The following is a 16,480-nucleotide window of genomic DNA, read 5'->3' on the forward strand; positions in this document are numbered from 1 at the left end:
ACCTGATTTTTATGCAGTGTTGAGTCTCTGTTGATCACGTGATTATCAGAAGACTTCTAGAGCAAAACTCTTGGAAATTTGAAGTACGAAAGATTGATCAGAATGATGGTACAAATACGGAGAATTGCGCTGATAGCGGGTTTGACTGGTAACTGGCAGTATAATCTGAAACCCGGACTCCGAGCCTGCAAATTTTAATTCTGTACCAACTGCGTCAGCATTATTTATCTGAAAATAAATCTCAAATAAACAGTGTATGAAGTGATAAACAGTATTTGGCGTTTATGTAAGAATAAATTTAACAGCAAGCCAAAATACTGTATAAAAAATTCTAAAAATTGAGTATTCATAAAATCAGGATATTTATGAAATAAAAATCCAAGATTGTATAAAACTCCAAATTTTTAGACAGAAGTCTGTTGGCTTCTCTTTTTTTTAAAAAAGACGCAGGAAAATTTTAGGGTATAACAATAATGATCATAACACTTAGAAAATGATGGGATCTCAGAGGTCAAAAATTGGGGTGCAACAGATGCCCCTATTTAAGTTTCTTCTATCCGGAGGTGTGAAGATTGGAAATCTTTGTTTCGACGTGATTGAAGAGACTTAAATATATATATAAAAACACAATTTTTGAACCTGAGATGCTATGTAATGCTTATGATTATGAATGCATATGATTTCCACGAGATGGAAACAGGACACCACAGGGGAGAAGTAAACAGACTCCGTTGGGGAAAAGGTATAAGTCATCCAGGAATAGAATCGGACTTCACAAAAGAAAGAAACAGTCGACAGAAGCTTTCAGGAATAAAACATGAAAGGAACTCTGGACAGGAAATCAATAGAGACGTTCAGAAAGAAAAATCTCAGGAACCCATATCAGAAATAATTCAAGAGTAAAACATGAATGAATTTGGAAAGGAGTATAAATTGACAGAGGCATTCAAGAGTAAAACATGACTGAACATCATCATAGGAAATCAAGACTAAACCATGATTGAATAGTATCAAAAGCAATCAAGAGTAAACCATGATTGGATAACATCATAGGCAATCAAGACTAAAACATGATTGAATAGTATCAAAAGCAATCAAGAGTAAACCATGATAGGATAACTTCATAGGCAATCAAGACTAAAACATGATTGAATAGTATCAAAAGCAATCAAGAGTAAACCATGATTGGATAAAATCATAGGCAATCAAGACTAAAACATGATTGAACATCAAAAGAAATCAAGAGTAAACCATGATTGTATAACATCAAAGGCCATCAAGAGTAAAACATGATTGAGACACCAACCGAGAGTAAAGCACGATCAAACAACATCAAGAGTAAAACATGATTGAATATAAATAAAGATCAATCAAGAGTAAAGCGTGATTGAAAAATATTAAAGGTCAATGCCAAGTAAGTTGGACTTTGATCTCAAGGTAAGATGTTGATAACAACAAGACTTGGAAAAATATAAATGATCATGAGTTTGTTTCTATGCATGATGTTGAATTTTTTTTCTATGCATGATGTTAAATTTTTCTATGCATGATGAATGCTCAATGCAATGTAGTTATTTATGACAACTGAGAATGACTCTTTTGTGAGGCAAGATTGGAGCTTTGATTCCTCAACACGGAAATTCTACCAACTCTGTTTCGGAAGATGCTTGAACAAACTTCTTGTCACACTGATAACTGTATTAAACAAATGATCCTTTGAGAAGGACTGATAAACTATGCTTGGGGATTGGTGAAGAAGATTGCCCCTGATTGAATAATTGTTACAAGTTAACTGATCATGGCTTCAGTTGAACTACGTTGGGGATGAAGTGATCATGGATTCAACTCTTGAAATGAATGTTGGGAAGACTTGCCATAGTATACATCTTGAAGAGGATATTCTGATAAACAAATCTTGATTAAACATATGAACAACAGGATCTTGAAGTAACATGCCCCTGATAGGATCACTGATCAAGTTTCTCGACTGTTTGAACTTCCTAGAAGATGAGTGTTTACTCGCAAATAAAATGTTCATTCAAGAATGGTAATTTTAATGCAATGCTCAAAACATATTTTTGAAATCAAAGTCACTTTGCAAAGAAAATGGAATCAATGTTCAAAACATAAAGGTTAAGACAATCAACATGAAAGATAAATCAAAGATATGGTATCAACATAAATGATTGGTAAATCTCTCGGGAGTCATCTTACGCAACCTTGTTGTAGTATGCTTTCAAAATAAACCTTGCTTCAATTAGGGCTTTTGAAGGTTGTAACGTGGTCAGGTTCACAGTTTAAAGAACAAAAGGTATAAGGCTCAAATTTTTTGTAACCCACCCCATCTCCGTGATGATCTTCAGTCCTAAACTCAGTTAATTCAAAATATGCATTCAGGTTCTAAGAGACTTCTGCAATTTTATCTGTTGTGATGATGATAGTTCACAAGCCAAGAAAACTTAGTGATGGCAGTCACTTCTTCCTTTTGATAGTCACAACATTTTGTGGTTCAAGAATTTATTGACTTATCTCTTCTTTTTTCCTTCTTTTGATATCCCTAAATTTTGCCTGAACTGTTTATTTTGAAACTTACAGTCAGCAGGATGCCTTAATTTTTGCCTAAGTCATTTTTTGATTTTGACTTAGCAGGTTTTTCGTTGATTTTCTTTTTTTTTTGATACTTTTTTTGAAAGATAGTGACTACCTTGCTTAATGATTATAATGAACCATTATCAGCTTTTGATTGGCATCTCCAGCACTTCTTTGATGTATGCAGAGGAAAGCTTGTGATTGAAACACTTGTTGAAAGGCGTATTGAATGATTCTCTTAAAATAGAATGCACAACCAAATTAACTGGGAACTACCCTGTCCCGGGTTAAAATATGGGTTATTTCGTACAGACAGAAACACCAACTTCTAGGCTCAAAGGGGTTGACGAGGGATTAACTTCCTTATTTCTCCAGTGTTTGGAAATTGAAACAATGCCTGTACATCGTCAGCAAAGTTTTATTTGAAAGCATACATTTCAACAACCTGGGTATTTCGTTGTCATCATCCTCCCTCCAATCTTTGCATAAAACACAAGTTTGATAGAGAAAGCAAAATAGGAGAAAAGTTTTGTAAAAAAGCATAAACATAGACATAATAGATGAAAATGAATTCAAACATACGATTCTCATTTCATTAAAATCACCATTCATAAACAAACAAAGTCTAAAAGTAAACAACACAATTAAGGAAATGCAAACAGTAAAGAAACAAGGCCTAGTGACTAATCAGCAACAGGGATGAGCTATCCCGTCTGAAACACTTGGCTTTAGGAAGATAATTGCCTTTGACTTGTCTTCAGCCACTCTGGTTTGGCAAAGGATTAGTGACAACATTGGGACCAAAATTCTTAAAAATAGCATCTTTGATCTAACCAACTCTTGAACTCTGGCCTTCAAAGGGAAACATCTTTCTAAATCATGGCCCGCTGCCCCTTGATGGAAAGGACAATGAAGATCAGATCTGAAACCATCAGGGAGAGGGTTTCGAGGAGGAGGCATAGTTCTTGTTGTGATCAACCCTTTATGAACCAATGCAGGATACAATTCAGTATAAGTCATAGGGATGGGGTCAAAGTCAACCCTATTACGAATCTGATTTTGGTTAGCAACCTCAGGTCGAGGAGCTTGAACTCGTACAGGAGCAACAGCAGCCACATAAGGTTGATCACCATTATGAGGTCTATGACGAGATCTTCTGTCTTCCGACACAGCATTAGTCTCATTTTTCTTCTGGAAGTTTCCATAAGGCTTCCTCGCCCCACTAGAGGATTCAACAACATGAGTAACTTTCCCATTCTTGATTCCTTGTTCATGTCTCTGACCAATGGTTACTAAGTCTGTGAAGTTGGAAGATACACTACCGATCATCTTCTCCTAGAAGAAAGGTGAGAGAGTATCCATAAACATGCCTGTCAGTTCCTTTTCAACTAAAGGTGGCTCTACTTGAGAAGCAAGCTCTCTCCAGCGTTGAGCGTATTCCTTGAAAGACTCTTTCTCTTTCTGGGACATGCTTTGTAGTTGTCGGCGATCAGGTGCCATGTCCAAATTATACTTATATTGCTTCATGAAAGCATCAGTTAGGTCTTGGAAACATTGAATACGACTCCTCTCGAGTTCCATATACCATTTTAGCGAAACTCCGCTCAAACTATCTTGAAAACAATGGATGAGCAGTTTGTCATTTTGAGTATAAGCAGCCATTTTGCGATAGTACATGATCAAATGGCTTTTTGGACAGGTGTTTCCTTTGTATTTCTCAAATTCAGGAGTCTTGAATTTTGCAGGCATGACGACATCAGAAACCAAACACATATTCTTAGCAGCAACCCCAAAGTAATTATTGCCTTCCATGGCTCTCAACCGCTTTTCCAAAGTTTGATACTGTTCTTTGACATCTTCAATATCTCTAGCATCCCCTTGGCTTCCATTTTGGGAATTGGCAGCTTGGTATTCAAATAAAGGATTCTCATAAGCATGTTGAGCAACAGTATGCACAATGGGCTGAGATTCAGTCATGATAGGAGCACGAATAACTGGGTTTGAAGTTTGACCCATCACAGGTCGTGATGATTGACCAATACCAGGAGTCTTCTCATAGGGAGGAGTAAAATCAGGTGGCAAACCAAACTCAGGCCATGTTGAAGGTGGTTGTTGAGTGGGTTGAGGGTCAACATCAGCACTTGGGACTTGAACAATGACAGTCTTCTGAGGCGGTTCCCCTCTAGCGATCAAAACTTGCAGCATTTCAGTGAGCTTAGTCATACTTGACTTCAAATCCTCTATTTCCATTCTGACCTCTACGTTATGTTGCTCTTGATACTCCAATCTTAATCTGACGTTGGCTCTAGTTCCGTACTTGTGTGAAGGAATCAGCTTGACGGTAGACAGATAACTCTAAGGATGGAGACAGACAAGGATAAGTTTCATGGGTAACCTGGATGTATGTATGCAAATGATGCAATATTGTTGTTTATATTATTTGAGTTTCAAAGAACTTAAGATATTAATTTGCAAACATTCAAGCATTGGATTAAAGCATTGATCAAGTTATCATCAAAATCAATCATCAATTTTGGTGGATTAGAGTTTTCACCCCATCAACACCCAAGATCCATTGAGTTTGATGAAACTTACGATGTTTACAAAAAAAGACCTCTGAGTTCATTGGAAATCAAAGGAAAAGATTTTTATGAATGTATGAATGCATGAATGCCACATATACAGAAATGGTAACACAAACATGGTGCACATAAGGTAGGTTCCAAAGTTTAACGTCACGAGCATGAGGTTAGAGAACCAACATGGGATAGTACTAAGGGTTAATCACCTGCACAACATGTTCTACTGATACGTCAGAGTCCACATTCTTCTTTCGGATATTACCGGCTTGCACAACTGAACTTGTGAGCTAGCAATATTCTCAAGAAAAACTCGTCTGAGTGTGGCTCTCCGCATGACAACTAATCCAAGTCTTCACCTGAATAGTTTCTGCGCCACAACCTAATAAGGCCAGGATGGGTTGGGGTTCTACGGCCAACTCAGCTTCTACAGTTCAATGAAAGTAATAATGTCTTCGCTACGAAACATGCTAAGCATATATTACCAACAAGGAACCTCCACTGAGCGGAAGGATTCTCATGCCAGCTTTTTAAGGACTGAACTCCTTGTATGCCATACATGACTATACCCTCCACCTAATTCTTATGCGTACTTAATCCGGGTTAGGATTTGTCCATAATGTATCTCAAGTGACGGAACCACACATATATCCAGAATAGCAAAAAAATAACAAAATAAACAAGTATAAGCAAATATTAAAGTGATCAAAAACTCTAAGGTAACCCCTCTTTTAAAAAGATTTTTCAAGTCCCGAGCAGAGTCGCCAGTTCTGTCACTCGGTTTTTTGAGGCGAACTGACTTCTTGCTCTTTTTTTCTTTTATTATTTTTTTTATTTTTTGCAAGAGTCGCCACCGACTTTTATTTTATCCAAAAAAAGAAAGGCATAAAAGAACAGGAAAGACCTTTTAACAGATTTTGGGTTTGGGGGGTTGGTTATACAAAGGGAAAGTTTTAAGCACCCTTTGAATCCATGGTTATCCATGGGCTCTTAATTGCTTAGCTCACTTTTTAAATGCTTTATTGATTTGAAAATAGAAGAAGTGAAGATGGACAATAAGTCACATAGGTCTCTGAAGAGTTTCACCGGGAATAATGCCCTTCAAATACCAGATGAAAGTTTTGAAAATAGATGAGAAGTTTTGAAAATACGTTGTTTGAAAATGAAAGATGTTCGAGCAAGCAATTAGGAATTATCTACTCTCAATTTATAAGACCTTTCCTATGCATTTAATACTTTTCTTAAATGATGGTATGATTAAAAAAAAAAGTAATAAGAGGGAAAACCATAGAGGTGCAAGTGTGCAAAGTGCTTTTTTTTTTTAAAGTTTTATCTTGATTATTAATGTTTTAGCTCAAAGGTAAAAATATGGTCCAAGTGGACAAAAGGAAGATGACGGAAACATAAACAATGCGTCCAAATGGACAAAGAAAAAATAGCGGAAGCATAAATAATATGTCCAAATGGACAAAGAGAAAATAGCGGAAACATAAATAATATGTCCAAATGGACAAAGAAAAATAGCGGAAACATAAATAATATGTCCAAATGGACAAAGAAAAATAGCGGAAACATAAATAATATGTCCAAATGGACAAAGAAAAAATAACAGAAATATAAATAATATGTCCAAATGGACAAAGAAAAAATAGCAGAAATATAAATAATATGTCCAAATGGACAAAGAAAAAATAGCAGAAATATAAATAATATGTCCAAATGGACAAAGAAAAAATGACAGAAACATAAATAATATGTCCAAATGGACAAAGAAAAAATAACAGAAACATAAATAATATGTCCAAATGGACAAAGGAAAAATAACAGAAATATAAATAATATGTCCAAGTGGACAAACACTACAAAAAACGCGCATGAATTGCGGGGGTTAATATTCGAATTTGAGGGGGTTTTTGACCTCCGCAAATTGTTTTGCGGGAGTTATAAAAACTGCCACTTATATGATTCCCACAGTCGAGTTCTGAGTGACTGCTGGTATCAAGTCGAATATATTGCGGCGGTTATTTGCGGAGGTTAATAACCCCCGCAAAATGTTAAAAATATGAAAAATATGAAAAAAATAATCATAGTAGTAAAACTTTTATATAAAAAAATAATAATTACATTAATAAAATATATTCACATAAGAAATTCGAAAAATTAAACAATATAAGATTACATGCATATCAAAATTCTTCACTTATAACTGAACTAACCCCAACTATATTGAATTCAGAAAGATAAAAACTACTTCATTTATAATTATGCATCTAGCTAGCCAAACAATTCTTCATGAGATCTCATGTAGAAAATAATGAAAGATGTCTCTCTATCTTCTTTAGCCACATGTCTGAAGTGTCCCATTAAAGGTGCCAGAATACAGTTTGTCCAATCCAACCAGAAATGTAATTCCAGAGACAAGCTGCTGACAGTAATTAGTTAATCAACTCTATTCAAGAAGAATTAATACAAAAAGAAATCATACAATTTCTAAGGAGTACATTTGGAATAAAAAATTTAGTTAAGCATGTCGTATAGGTGCTTATATTTAAGTAGTTTCTACAATCAAAGAGTGAGTAATAGAAAACTTTACATAAGCCCTAAGCTATTCTAAGAAGTTTACAAAAATTTGTTGAAACTGGCTTATATGGGCTCATAAAGCTAACATCATAAATTTCTATGTCCTCTTTATTGTTTTTGAAAACTACTCTATGCTTCCTTAAAATATTAATCATATGCCATCCTCCCAAGTCCTAAATAAGCCGAGAGACTAGAGATTAAACAGGGTGTACCTGAGATGTAATGAGAACACAGACATAGCCAATTGCAAAAGGAGCACTAGCATGGCTTGAATAGGATGAAACAACCTATCAATCATGTATGTTATCACTAATCACAACTACATTTATTAACATAACAAAATTCTACCACTTGTTATTTTTCGTTCATCAGTTGGAACATTTCAAACTGTTGAGATATTATGTGAATATTCTGTTGTAAATTGATTTAGATCAGATTTAATTATGGATTTGTCCCTAAAATTAAGAGGTGGGTGGTACCTACTAATTAGTATAAATAAACAGATTGAGGGTTAACCTCTCAGGCAACTCAAATCAATCTTAACTCTAGTTTCAAGTTGGTGTCAGATCTATAAATTCATAAAGCAATAGAGGATGTTTAAATTAAAGGATTGAATTACCATGGAACAAAATTTTTATAGAAAATATATTTGTAGCACCGACACCACCCATACCTCTCAGCTGAGGCGTGTCCGGTGTCCGGCATGTGTCCGTGTCCGATACCGACAAACGTGATTAGGTTCAATTTATTCACTTTTTCAAATTATTACTGGTGTAGACAGTGTCGGTGCCGTGTCTTGTGTCCGTGTGCCTGCTCCATAGGAAAATATCTCACTTACTAATTATTCAAACAACAATACGCATTATAAGCTTAATTCCACACATAAACTACAAACCTCTCCATAGATAGATTCAAAGAAGTGTTTCACATCAACTTGAGTCAGCTGCAAGCATAACAAGAAAATAACTTATTAAGAATTATAAGCCTCCATTGCTACAACCTAGATACGGAAAACAATCAAATAGTTACTCCAAGCAAGATTTAATGGAAATTGGAAATGTAAGAATCCTAAACTACCTTTTTCTAGAGCACATCTCACTTTCATCTTCAGACTGAAAAACGCAGCACTGTGACCAATTTAAGAACAAAACAAGATAAACTATTATTCATCCCGGTCATTCATTTTATAGAACATGAAGTAAGAATATCAAAGAAAAGCATTACCTGGGCAAAAATGTCGGATTGACAAGTGCACAAATGTCAGATTGACAAGTGCGATGGCGGTTTTGGAAGGAAACACTCTCAACGGGTAATATCCCAACATAGTTCTAGAAAGGCTTATGGCAGCCCTTGCACTTTCTGCAGGCATAACACAATCGGTTAATACAGTTAAGTTTCATGCTCAAAATGAAATTTAAGCCTTATTTTTTTTATATTATAAAGTCAAACTTCTATTAATGAAATCACTTGTCAATATATTATTTGAATCTATAAACTAATGATAAAAAAATGTATGAGTTTTCTGTTATAATTGTCTCTAAATACTTAATGAACTCCTCCCCTGAACCTTTAAAAAAAATAATTTGATATCCAATTAACTAAGAGCACATATCTCCTACCTTTTACTGCAAATCTCTATATTGCTTAAGATGCTTAAGAAATATTTTGATTCCCATGAAATCCTTGTTTTTCTTAGGTGGAAGGATTTTCTCATATTATAGAACTTCAAAAAATTTCCATGGATCATAAAAATATAAACCAAACAACTAGCTAGGATAGTGTATTGGCACATTTGTAATAGAACCTTGGAAACAACAAGGAAATGATCCTAACTACATGTGTGGAGTAACTTCAACATTCAACACTAGCTTGCCTTGATGATATAACCTTATTATAAAAAGCAATTATGTGCATAAGCTGCTACTACTAATTACTTGGATACTAATTACTTGGAAAGGTCAGCGTGCCAAGGAAATCAATGCCAAATGTAATGAATGAAGAGTTTTGGTACATGTGCAGCATACTATTGAAAACAATGCCAAACGAAATTAAAACTAATAAACTCTAAATTCCTAAATCAAACCTTTAATCTATTTCTCATTGAAATTGAACCCTCTTACTATTCTATAATGCTTTAATTTAAATAGGGAAGAGAGAAGACTAGGTTTGTATGGGGGTTTTGCAAACAAGATTTTAAAGAATGAGACAAACCCTAAATATAACAAAGAGAAGATAAAGAAGAACAAGCCAACCTTAGTGAAGAAGAAGACCAGAGAATAATCGACGACAGTTGTTAATAACAGACGAGGGTGGAATGGCAACGGTGGTGAACAAAATCGGCGTCGTCTTGTTAGAAGCATGTTAGAGAAGGAAGTCGTGTTATGAGAAGCGGTGGAATGCTTAAACTGAAGGGTTTCCTCCGTTTTTTTAATTGTATTCATGTATCTATCTATATCTATATATTTATATATGTTATATAATTATTGTTTATATCTTATTATATATTATATATTATTATAATTATAATTAATAATTAATATAAATTAAAAACAAAATAAAATAAATCGATCCAGTTTTTGTTTAAAAAAAGTATTTGATGCCAAAATTTTAATTTAAGAAGCAGATAAGACTAAAAATTAGAGTAAAAATGCGCCAATATTACGGGGGTTTTAAACCCCCGCAAATTACTCCATAATTTTTTCCTCAAAATAGAAAATATTAATTTTTATTCCAATTTGAGGGGGTTTTTAAAACACCCCTCAACATAACCGCCGCAATCAAGCGTATTTTTTGTAGTGAAAGGAAAAATAACAGAAACATAAATAATAAATAATAAAATAAAGCATAAAGGAAGAAATATAAAGAACAATATAATAAAATGCGGAATTTAAAGTTAATTGTTAGTATGTTAGCACGTGAATCATCTTGAAGCTAGTCAAGTATATTCACGACGTTAGTGAAGATCGATGGTGAGTGAATGATGATCTCGGATTTAAAAATAATGAAAATTTATCAGAAGCTTGATAGAATCATAGCGACTACACGATAAATTTCCAAAAAAGTCTTAAATCAATTGTATACAATCTCTGCCATATTTGATCTTTTATTCTGATTCGGGACAAAGGAAAAAGATAAGAAATAATATTAAATAATATACAAAAATAAATATAAAACAAATTAAACTTAATTCATTCTTTTTATGATTTTTTTTTTAATTGATTTTAAGTTAATTAACAAGCTAATTAAACAAATAATTAAACTTAACAAGAAAAATATTATTTTATATGTCAAAAATTAGATTATAAAAAATATAAACCTAAGTCTAAAAGGAAAATATTTTTGGAGTTTTTTTGATTGGTTGAAAATAATTAAAAAAAAGCAATATTTACATAATTACTAATTAATTAAGCAAAATAAATTAATTATGAAAAGAAATAAAATATTTTTATGTAAAAATTAAATAAACATTTTATCAACTTAAAACTAAAATTAAAACATTTTTTTTGAGAAATTGAAAATATGCATAAATATAGAGTTTTTAATTCATGAACTCCTAACACTACTACATATTAAAAATTACATTGTACTTACTCTATGATGTCCCAAGAGTGGAATAGAGTGATTGAAATTGATTGAAGGTGGCTATGAGCCTTGATTTTTACAAGTTTATTGAAACTTTTGGAAAATATAAAACTTATGCTATGGCTTTGGTGTTTGTTGTTGTGCTCTCCTCTTGTTCCTCTCTCTTTTTTTCTCCTCATGAATGAAGAAATGAAGCTCTATTTATAGGCAAATGATTTGATCTTGAACCCTTGCAAGTTGGAATTTTCATGATTGATTTTGTGGAAAAAAATATGATAATGGAATATTTTCAATGAGTGCATTTCTTAACCATGGTTAAAACAATCAAGTGTTATTCTTTCCAATCTCAAATATTATCTTGAAGCATCTTTGAATTGGTCTTGATTGGCAACCATAAGCATCTTTGATAATATCTTTGAATTATCTCACTTTAATTGAATTTTAAATGAATAAAATTTAATTAAAATGAAATAAAAGTGTCATGAATCATGGATAGGTCGTGGATGCCCTTTAGACATATGGGAATCAAGATTGAATCACAAAAGAATTGGCCTTTTTGAAAAAAAAATCAAATTTTGGTCATTACTTGTTTCATGCATTTTTCCAAAAAAGGTCAACTTCATCAAGGCATATCTCCCTCAATTTTGATCCTATGAAAGTGTTCTTTTACTTTTTGGAAATACCAAGATGTCCTCTACAAGCCACTTTGGAAGCGTTTTTGCATTTGGAGAAGTTATCTTGATATGGGTTTTGACAAAAAACTGCTTTTTGTTGACTTTCAAAATGACCCGTAATGTTTTGGCTTATATCTCTTAGGCGGAAGCATTTCTTGACCTCGGGCCCAACATCAAAGTTGTAGAGAATTTAATTTCCTTGAGAATGAGCTTTGGTTAGAATTTTTTTGATAAATTATGAGAGAGTTATGGTCGGTCAAAGTTCAGCTGACTTTTAGGTAAAAAACTCTAATTTTTAAACTTGGAGTTTTGTCGATTTCTGAACTTTTCTTGATGAATTATGATCAACCATTGATCACATGATGAATCTTTTGACAAAATATGGATGTTGAAAAAAAATTGCATTTTTGACTGTCTGTTGACTTTTTGGTCAAACTGGTCGTCTGTTGACTGTTTGAGCTGTTGACTGTGCGTCCGAGCGAATCGAAGTTTGAAAATTTGTCTGGTGGTACTTTGAGACATATGGAGATCCATGAAATCCATTTGAGGTCTCAAAAACTCGTTCTCCTGAAAAAAAACAAAAACCTTAGTTAGGGACTGTTTGTGTAGGAGACAGTTAGGCGTACCTGATTTTTATGCAGTGTTGAGTCTCTGTTGATCACGTGATTATCAGAAGACTTCTAGAACAAAAATCTTGGAAATTTAAAGTACGAAAGATTGATCAGAATGATGGTAAAAATACGGAGAATTGCGCTGATAGCGGGTTTGACTGGTAACTGGCAGTATAATCTGAAACCCGGACTCCGCGCCTGCAAATTTTAATTCTGTACCAACTGCGTCAGCATTATTTATCTGAAAATAAATCTCAAATAAACAGTGTATGAAGTGATAAACAGTATTTGGCGTTTATGTAAGAATAAATTTAACAGCAAGCCAAAATACTGTATAAAAAATTCTAACAATTGAGTATTCATAAAATCAGGATATTTATGAAATAAAAATCCAAGATTGTATAAAACTCCAATTTTTTAGACAGAAGTCTGTTGACTTCTCTTTTTTTTAAAAAAGACGCAGGCAAATTTTGGGGTATAACAATAATGATCATAACACTTAGAAAATGATGGGATCTCAGAGGTCAAAAATTGGGGTGCAACACAATCCCGTTACGAAATCCATTGAAATGCTATCCCACTTCCATTCTGGAATCTCTAACAGTTGCATTAATCCCGCAGGCTTCTGGTGTTCAATCTTCGATTTCTGACAAGTTAAGAAAGCATACACAAACCGTGCCACGTCTTCCTTCATTCTTGGCCACCAGAATATCTTCTTCCAGTCTTGATACATCTTAGTAGCCTTAGGATGAATACTCAAGTTACTCCGATGACCCTCTTCTAAAATCATCCTCCTCATATTATCATCATCAGGGATACAGATTCGATCCTGTAATCTTAACACTCCTTGCGCGTCCATTTTAAAATCACTCTTCTTGGATTGGCCACAACCAACTATAATGTCTACTAGTTTCACATCCAATTTTTGAGCCTCCTTGATACCGTTCAGAAAGTCATTATCAACTTTAAGCATTCCCAACTTAACACTCTGCGGTGTCACTTCACAAACCAAGCTCATATCTCGGAATTGTTTGATCAATTCTAACTTTTTAGCCATCATAGTTGACATATGCAAGGTCTTCCGGCTTAATGCATCAGCCACAACATTTGCTTTACCGGGATGATAGTTCAACCCGAAATCATAATCTTTTTGCAATTCTAACCATCTTCGTTGTCTCATGTTTAGCTCCTTTTGGTCAAACAGGTACTTCAAACTCTTATGGTCACTATAAAATTCAAATCTAGAACCATAGAGATGATGTCTCCAAATCTTTAGTACGAAAACAACAACAGCGAGTTCTAAATCATGTGTAGGGTAGTTCTTTTCATGAATCCTCAGTTGCCTTGACGCATAAGCAACCACCTTACCATTCTGCATAAGCACACCACCTAAACCCATCAGAGAAGCATCGCAATAAACCACGAAAGGTTTTCCTGGAATTGGTAATGTCAAAACCGGAGCTGTCCTCAATCTCTTCTTCGATTCTACAAAACTTTCTTCGCATTGTGCATCCCATACGAACATTTTACCCTTACACGTCAACTTGGTTAACGGAAGTGCCAACTTAGAAAACCCTTCAATAAACCGTCTGTAGTAACCGGCTAAACCCAAGAAACTTCTGATCTCAGTAGATGACTTTGGAGTTTCCCATTGAAGCACAACATCTACCTTAGATGGATCTACAATAATGCCACTACCAGATATGACACGTCCTAGAAAACTGAATTCTTTCAACCAAAATTCACACTTGGACAGCTTCGCATACAACTTTCTGTCTTTCAACACTTGCAATACTGTCCTCAAGATGCCGTCTATGAATATCACGACAAACTTATCCAAATAGTCACAGAAAATACGGTTCATATAATCCATGAATACTCCTAGCGCGTTCTTAACACCAAAGGGCATCACCGAATACTCATAATGTCCATACCTTGTTCTGAACGTTGTCTTCTGAACATCTTCATCTTTAACTTTAATCTGATGATAACCCGACCTCAGATCAATCTTGCTAAAAACACTCGCACCCACTAATTGGTCCATCAAATCATCTATTCTCGGTTGCGGGTATTTATTCTTAATGGTTACTTTATTCAGCTGCCTGTAATCTACACAAAGTCTCATGCTTCCATCCTTTTTCTTTACTAATAGCACTGGAGCTCCCCACGGCGATACACTTGGTCTGACAAACTTCTTCTCAAGTAAGTCCTCTAATTGCTTCTTTAATTCCGTTAATTCAGATGCAGACATCCTGTACGGTGCCATAGACACGGGTCTGGTACTAGGTACAAGATCAATCGTAAACTCAATTCCTCTTTCTGGCGGTACGTCATGAATTTCGTCAGGAAAAACTTCAGAAAATTCACGCACCACCGATAGCTCATCGATGATATTCTGATTCTCGATTGACAATGTTGCCATCAACGAGAACATCTCTACTTCTTCTTTCAACAACTGTCGTACTTGCTTAGACGACACTAAACCAGCTTCTTCCTCTTCGGCAGTTGAAAATCTCACAGTCTTATTATAACAATTGATGTGAGCATAGTTATATTCTAACCAGTTCATTCCCAAAATTACGTCTAGCCCGGCTAACGGAAAACACACTAAATCAACATCAAAGTCCCTGTCGAAGATCGACAACGGACACCTTAAACAAACAAGAGATGTAGTCACAGATCCTTTAGCTGGAACCTCAATTACCATCTCGCCATTCATAGAAGATAGCACAAGACCCAATCTTTCAACGCATTCAGCAGGAATAAAACAATGTGTAGCACCAGTATCGATAATAGTAATTAAATGCATATTATTGATGAAACAAGTACCTCTAATGAGTCTGTCCTCAGTGCTTGTCCGAGTACCATCCAACGCGAACACCTTACCACCAACTTGTGCCTTCTTTGGCTTCTGACATTGACTTCCAATGTGTCCTTCGCCGCAATTAAAACAAACCACTTCCTTATGTCTACATTCAGACATCATATAACCATTCTTACCACAACAGAAACACTTCTTAACTTCGTCAGTGCAGTAAGTACTCTTGTGACCAGCCTTTCCACACTTAAAACACACAATCGGAGTAGGAACACCTCCCCAACTTGTTCTCTGGCCCAGAGAAGCCCTATGTTTGCCCTTACCAGCTGGAGCGTCGTAAGGCTTTCCACGTTGCTGATTTTGCTTGCCTCTTCTGTCACTGACAATCTTATAGTGAGCAGCGTTATCTTCCTCGAAAATTCTACAACTGTCAACCAAGTTAGGAAAAATGCAGATTTGTTGATACCCTATAGCCTTCTTGATTTCAGAGCGCAACTCGTTTTCAAAGTTGATGCACTTAGAAAATTTTGCACCCTCTCCATCAAAGTATGGATAAAATTTGGCCAATTCAGTGAACTTCGCAGCATAGTCAGTCACTGACATATTCCCCTATTTCAGTTTGAGGAATTCAATTTCTTTCTTACCACGGACACTCTCAGGATAATACTTCCTCAGAAATTCTCTTCGGAACATAGCCCAAGTGATCTTTTCATCTGCAGCTTCTAATCTTTGACTTGTTGTTAGCCACCAGTCGTCAGCTTTGACTGATAGCATATGCGTCCCATAGCGAACTTTTTGTGCCTGAGTATAATCCATTACGCGGAAGATCCTCTCGATATCCTTCAACCACTCTAATGCTCCATCGGGGTCATGCTTGCCTTTGAAGACCGGCGGGTTCTCCCTCTGGAAAGTAGCCAAACTGCGAGATCCAGCATTCTCACCAGCATTCGGTTGTTGTACCAGAGCTTGAGCCATAGCCTCCAAAGCAGCAGTAATCGCAACATCGTTTCGTCCAGCCATTTCAACTAAGCACTGCAACAGAAACAT

General features: G+C 35.1%; 1 protein-coding gene and 1 long non-coding RNA gene across 5 annotated transcripts; both read right to left on the minus strand.

The window, feature by feature from the left end:
- Window positions 1-7,312: 7,312 nt before the first annotated feature.
- LOC131617317 (uncharacterized) lies at window positions 7,313-10,299 on the minus strand. Of its 4 annotated transcripts, XR_009288540.1 has the most exons (6): window positions 10,001-10,290; window positions 8,973-9,107; window positions 8,826-8,875; window positions 8,644-8,691; window positions 7,961-8,035; window positions 7,313-7,590 (listed from the first exon to the last, which is right to left on the minus strand). It is a non-coding gene; the product is annotated as an uncharacterized LOC131617317 (long non-coding RNA). The 4 variants fall into 4 exon arrangements; XR_009288539.1 differs by having other exon boundaries at window positions 7,961-8,691; window positions 10,001-10,299; XR_009288541.1 differs by having other exon boundaries at window positions 7,313-8,558; window positions 10,001-10,287.
- Window positions 10,300-16,042: 5,743 nt separating this feature from the next.
- On the minus strand, window positions 16,043-16,480 carry LOC131619206 (uncharacterized). Its single transcript, XM_058890328.1, has one exon. It carries the CDS (start codon window positions 16,478-16,480, stop codon window positions 16,043-16,045), a length of 438 nt encoding a protein of 145 aa, XP_058746311.1.

This window comes from Vicia villosa, linkage group LG7 (assembly GCF_029867415.1).
Source record: "Vicia villosa cultivar HV-30 ecotype Madison, WI linkage group LG7, Vvil1.0, whole genome shotgun sequence".
Taxonomy (NCBI): Eukaryota; Viridiplantae; Streptophyta; class Magnoliopsida; order Fabales; family Fabaceae; genus Vicia; species Vicia villosa.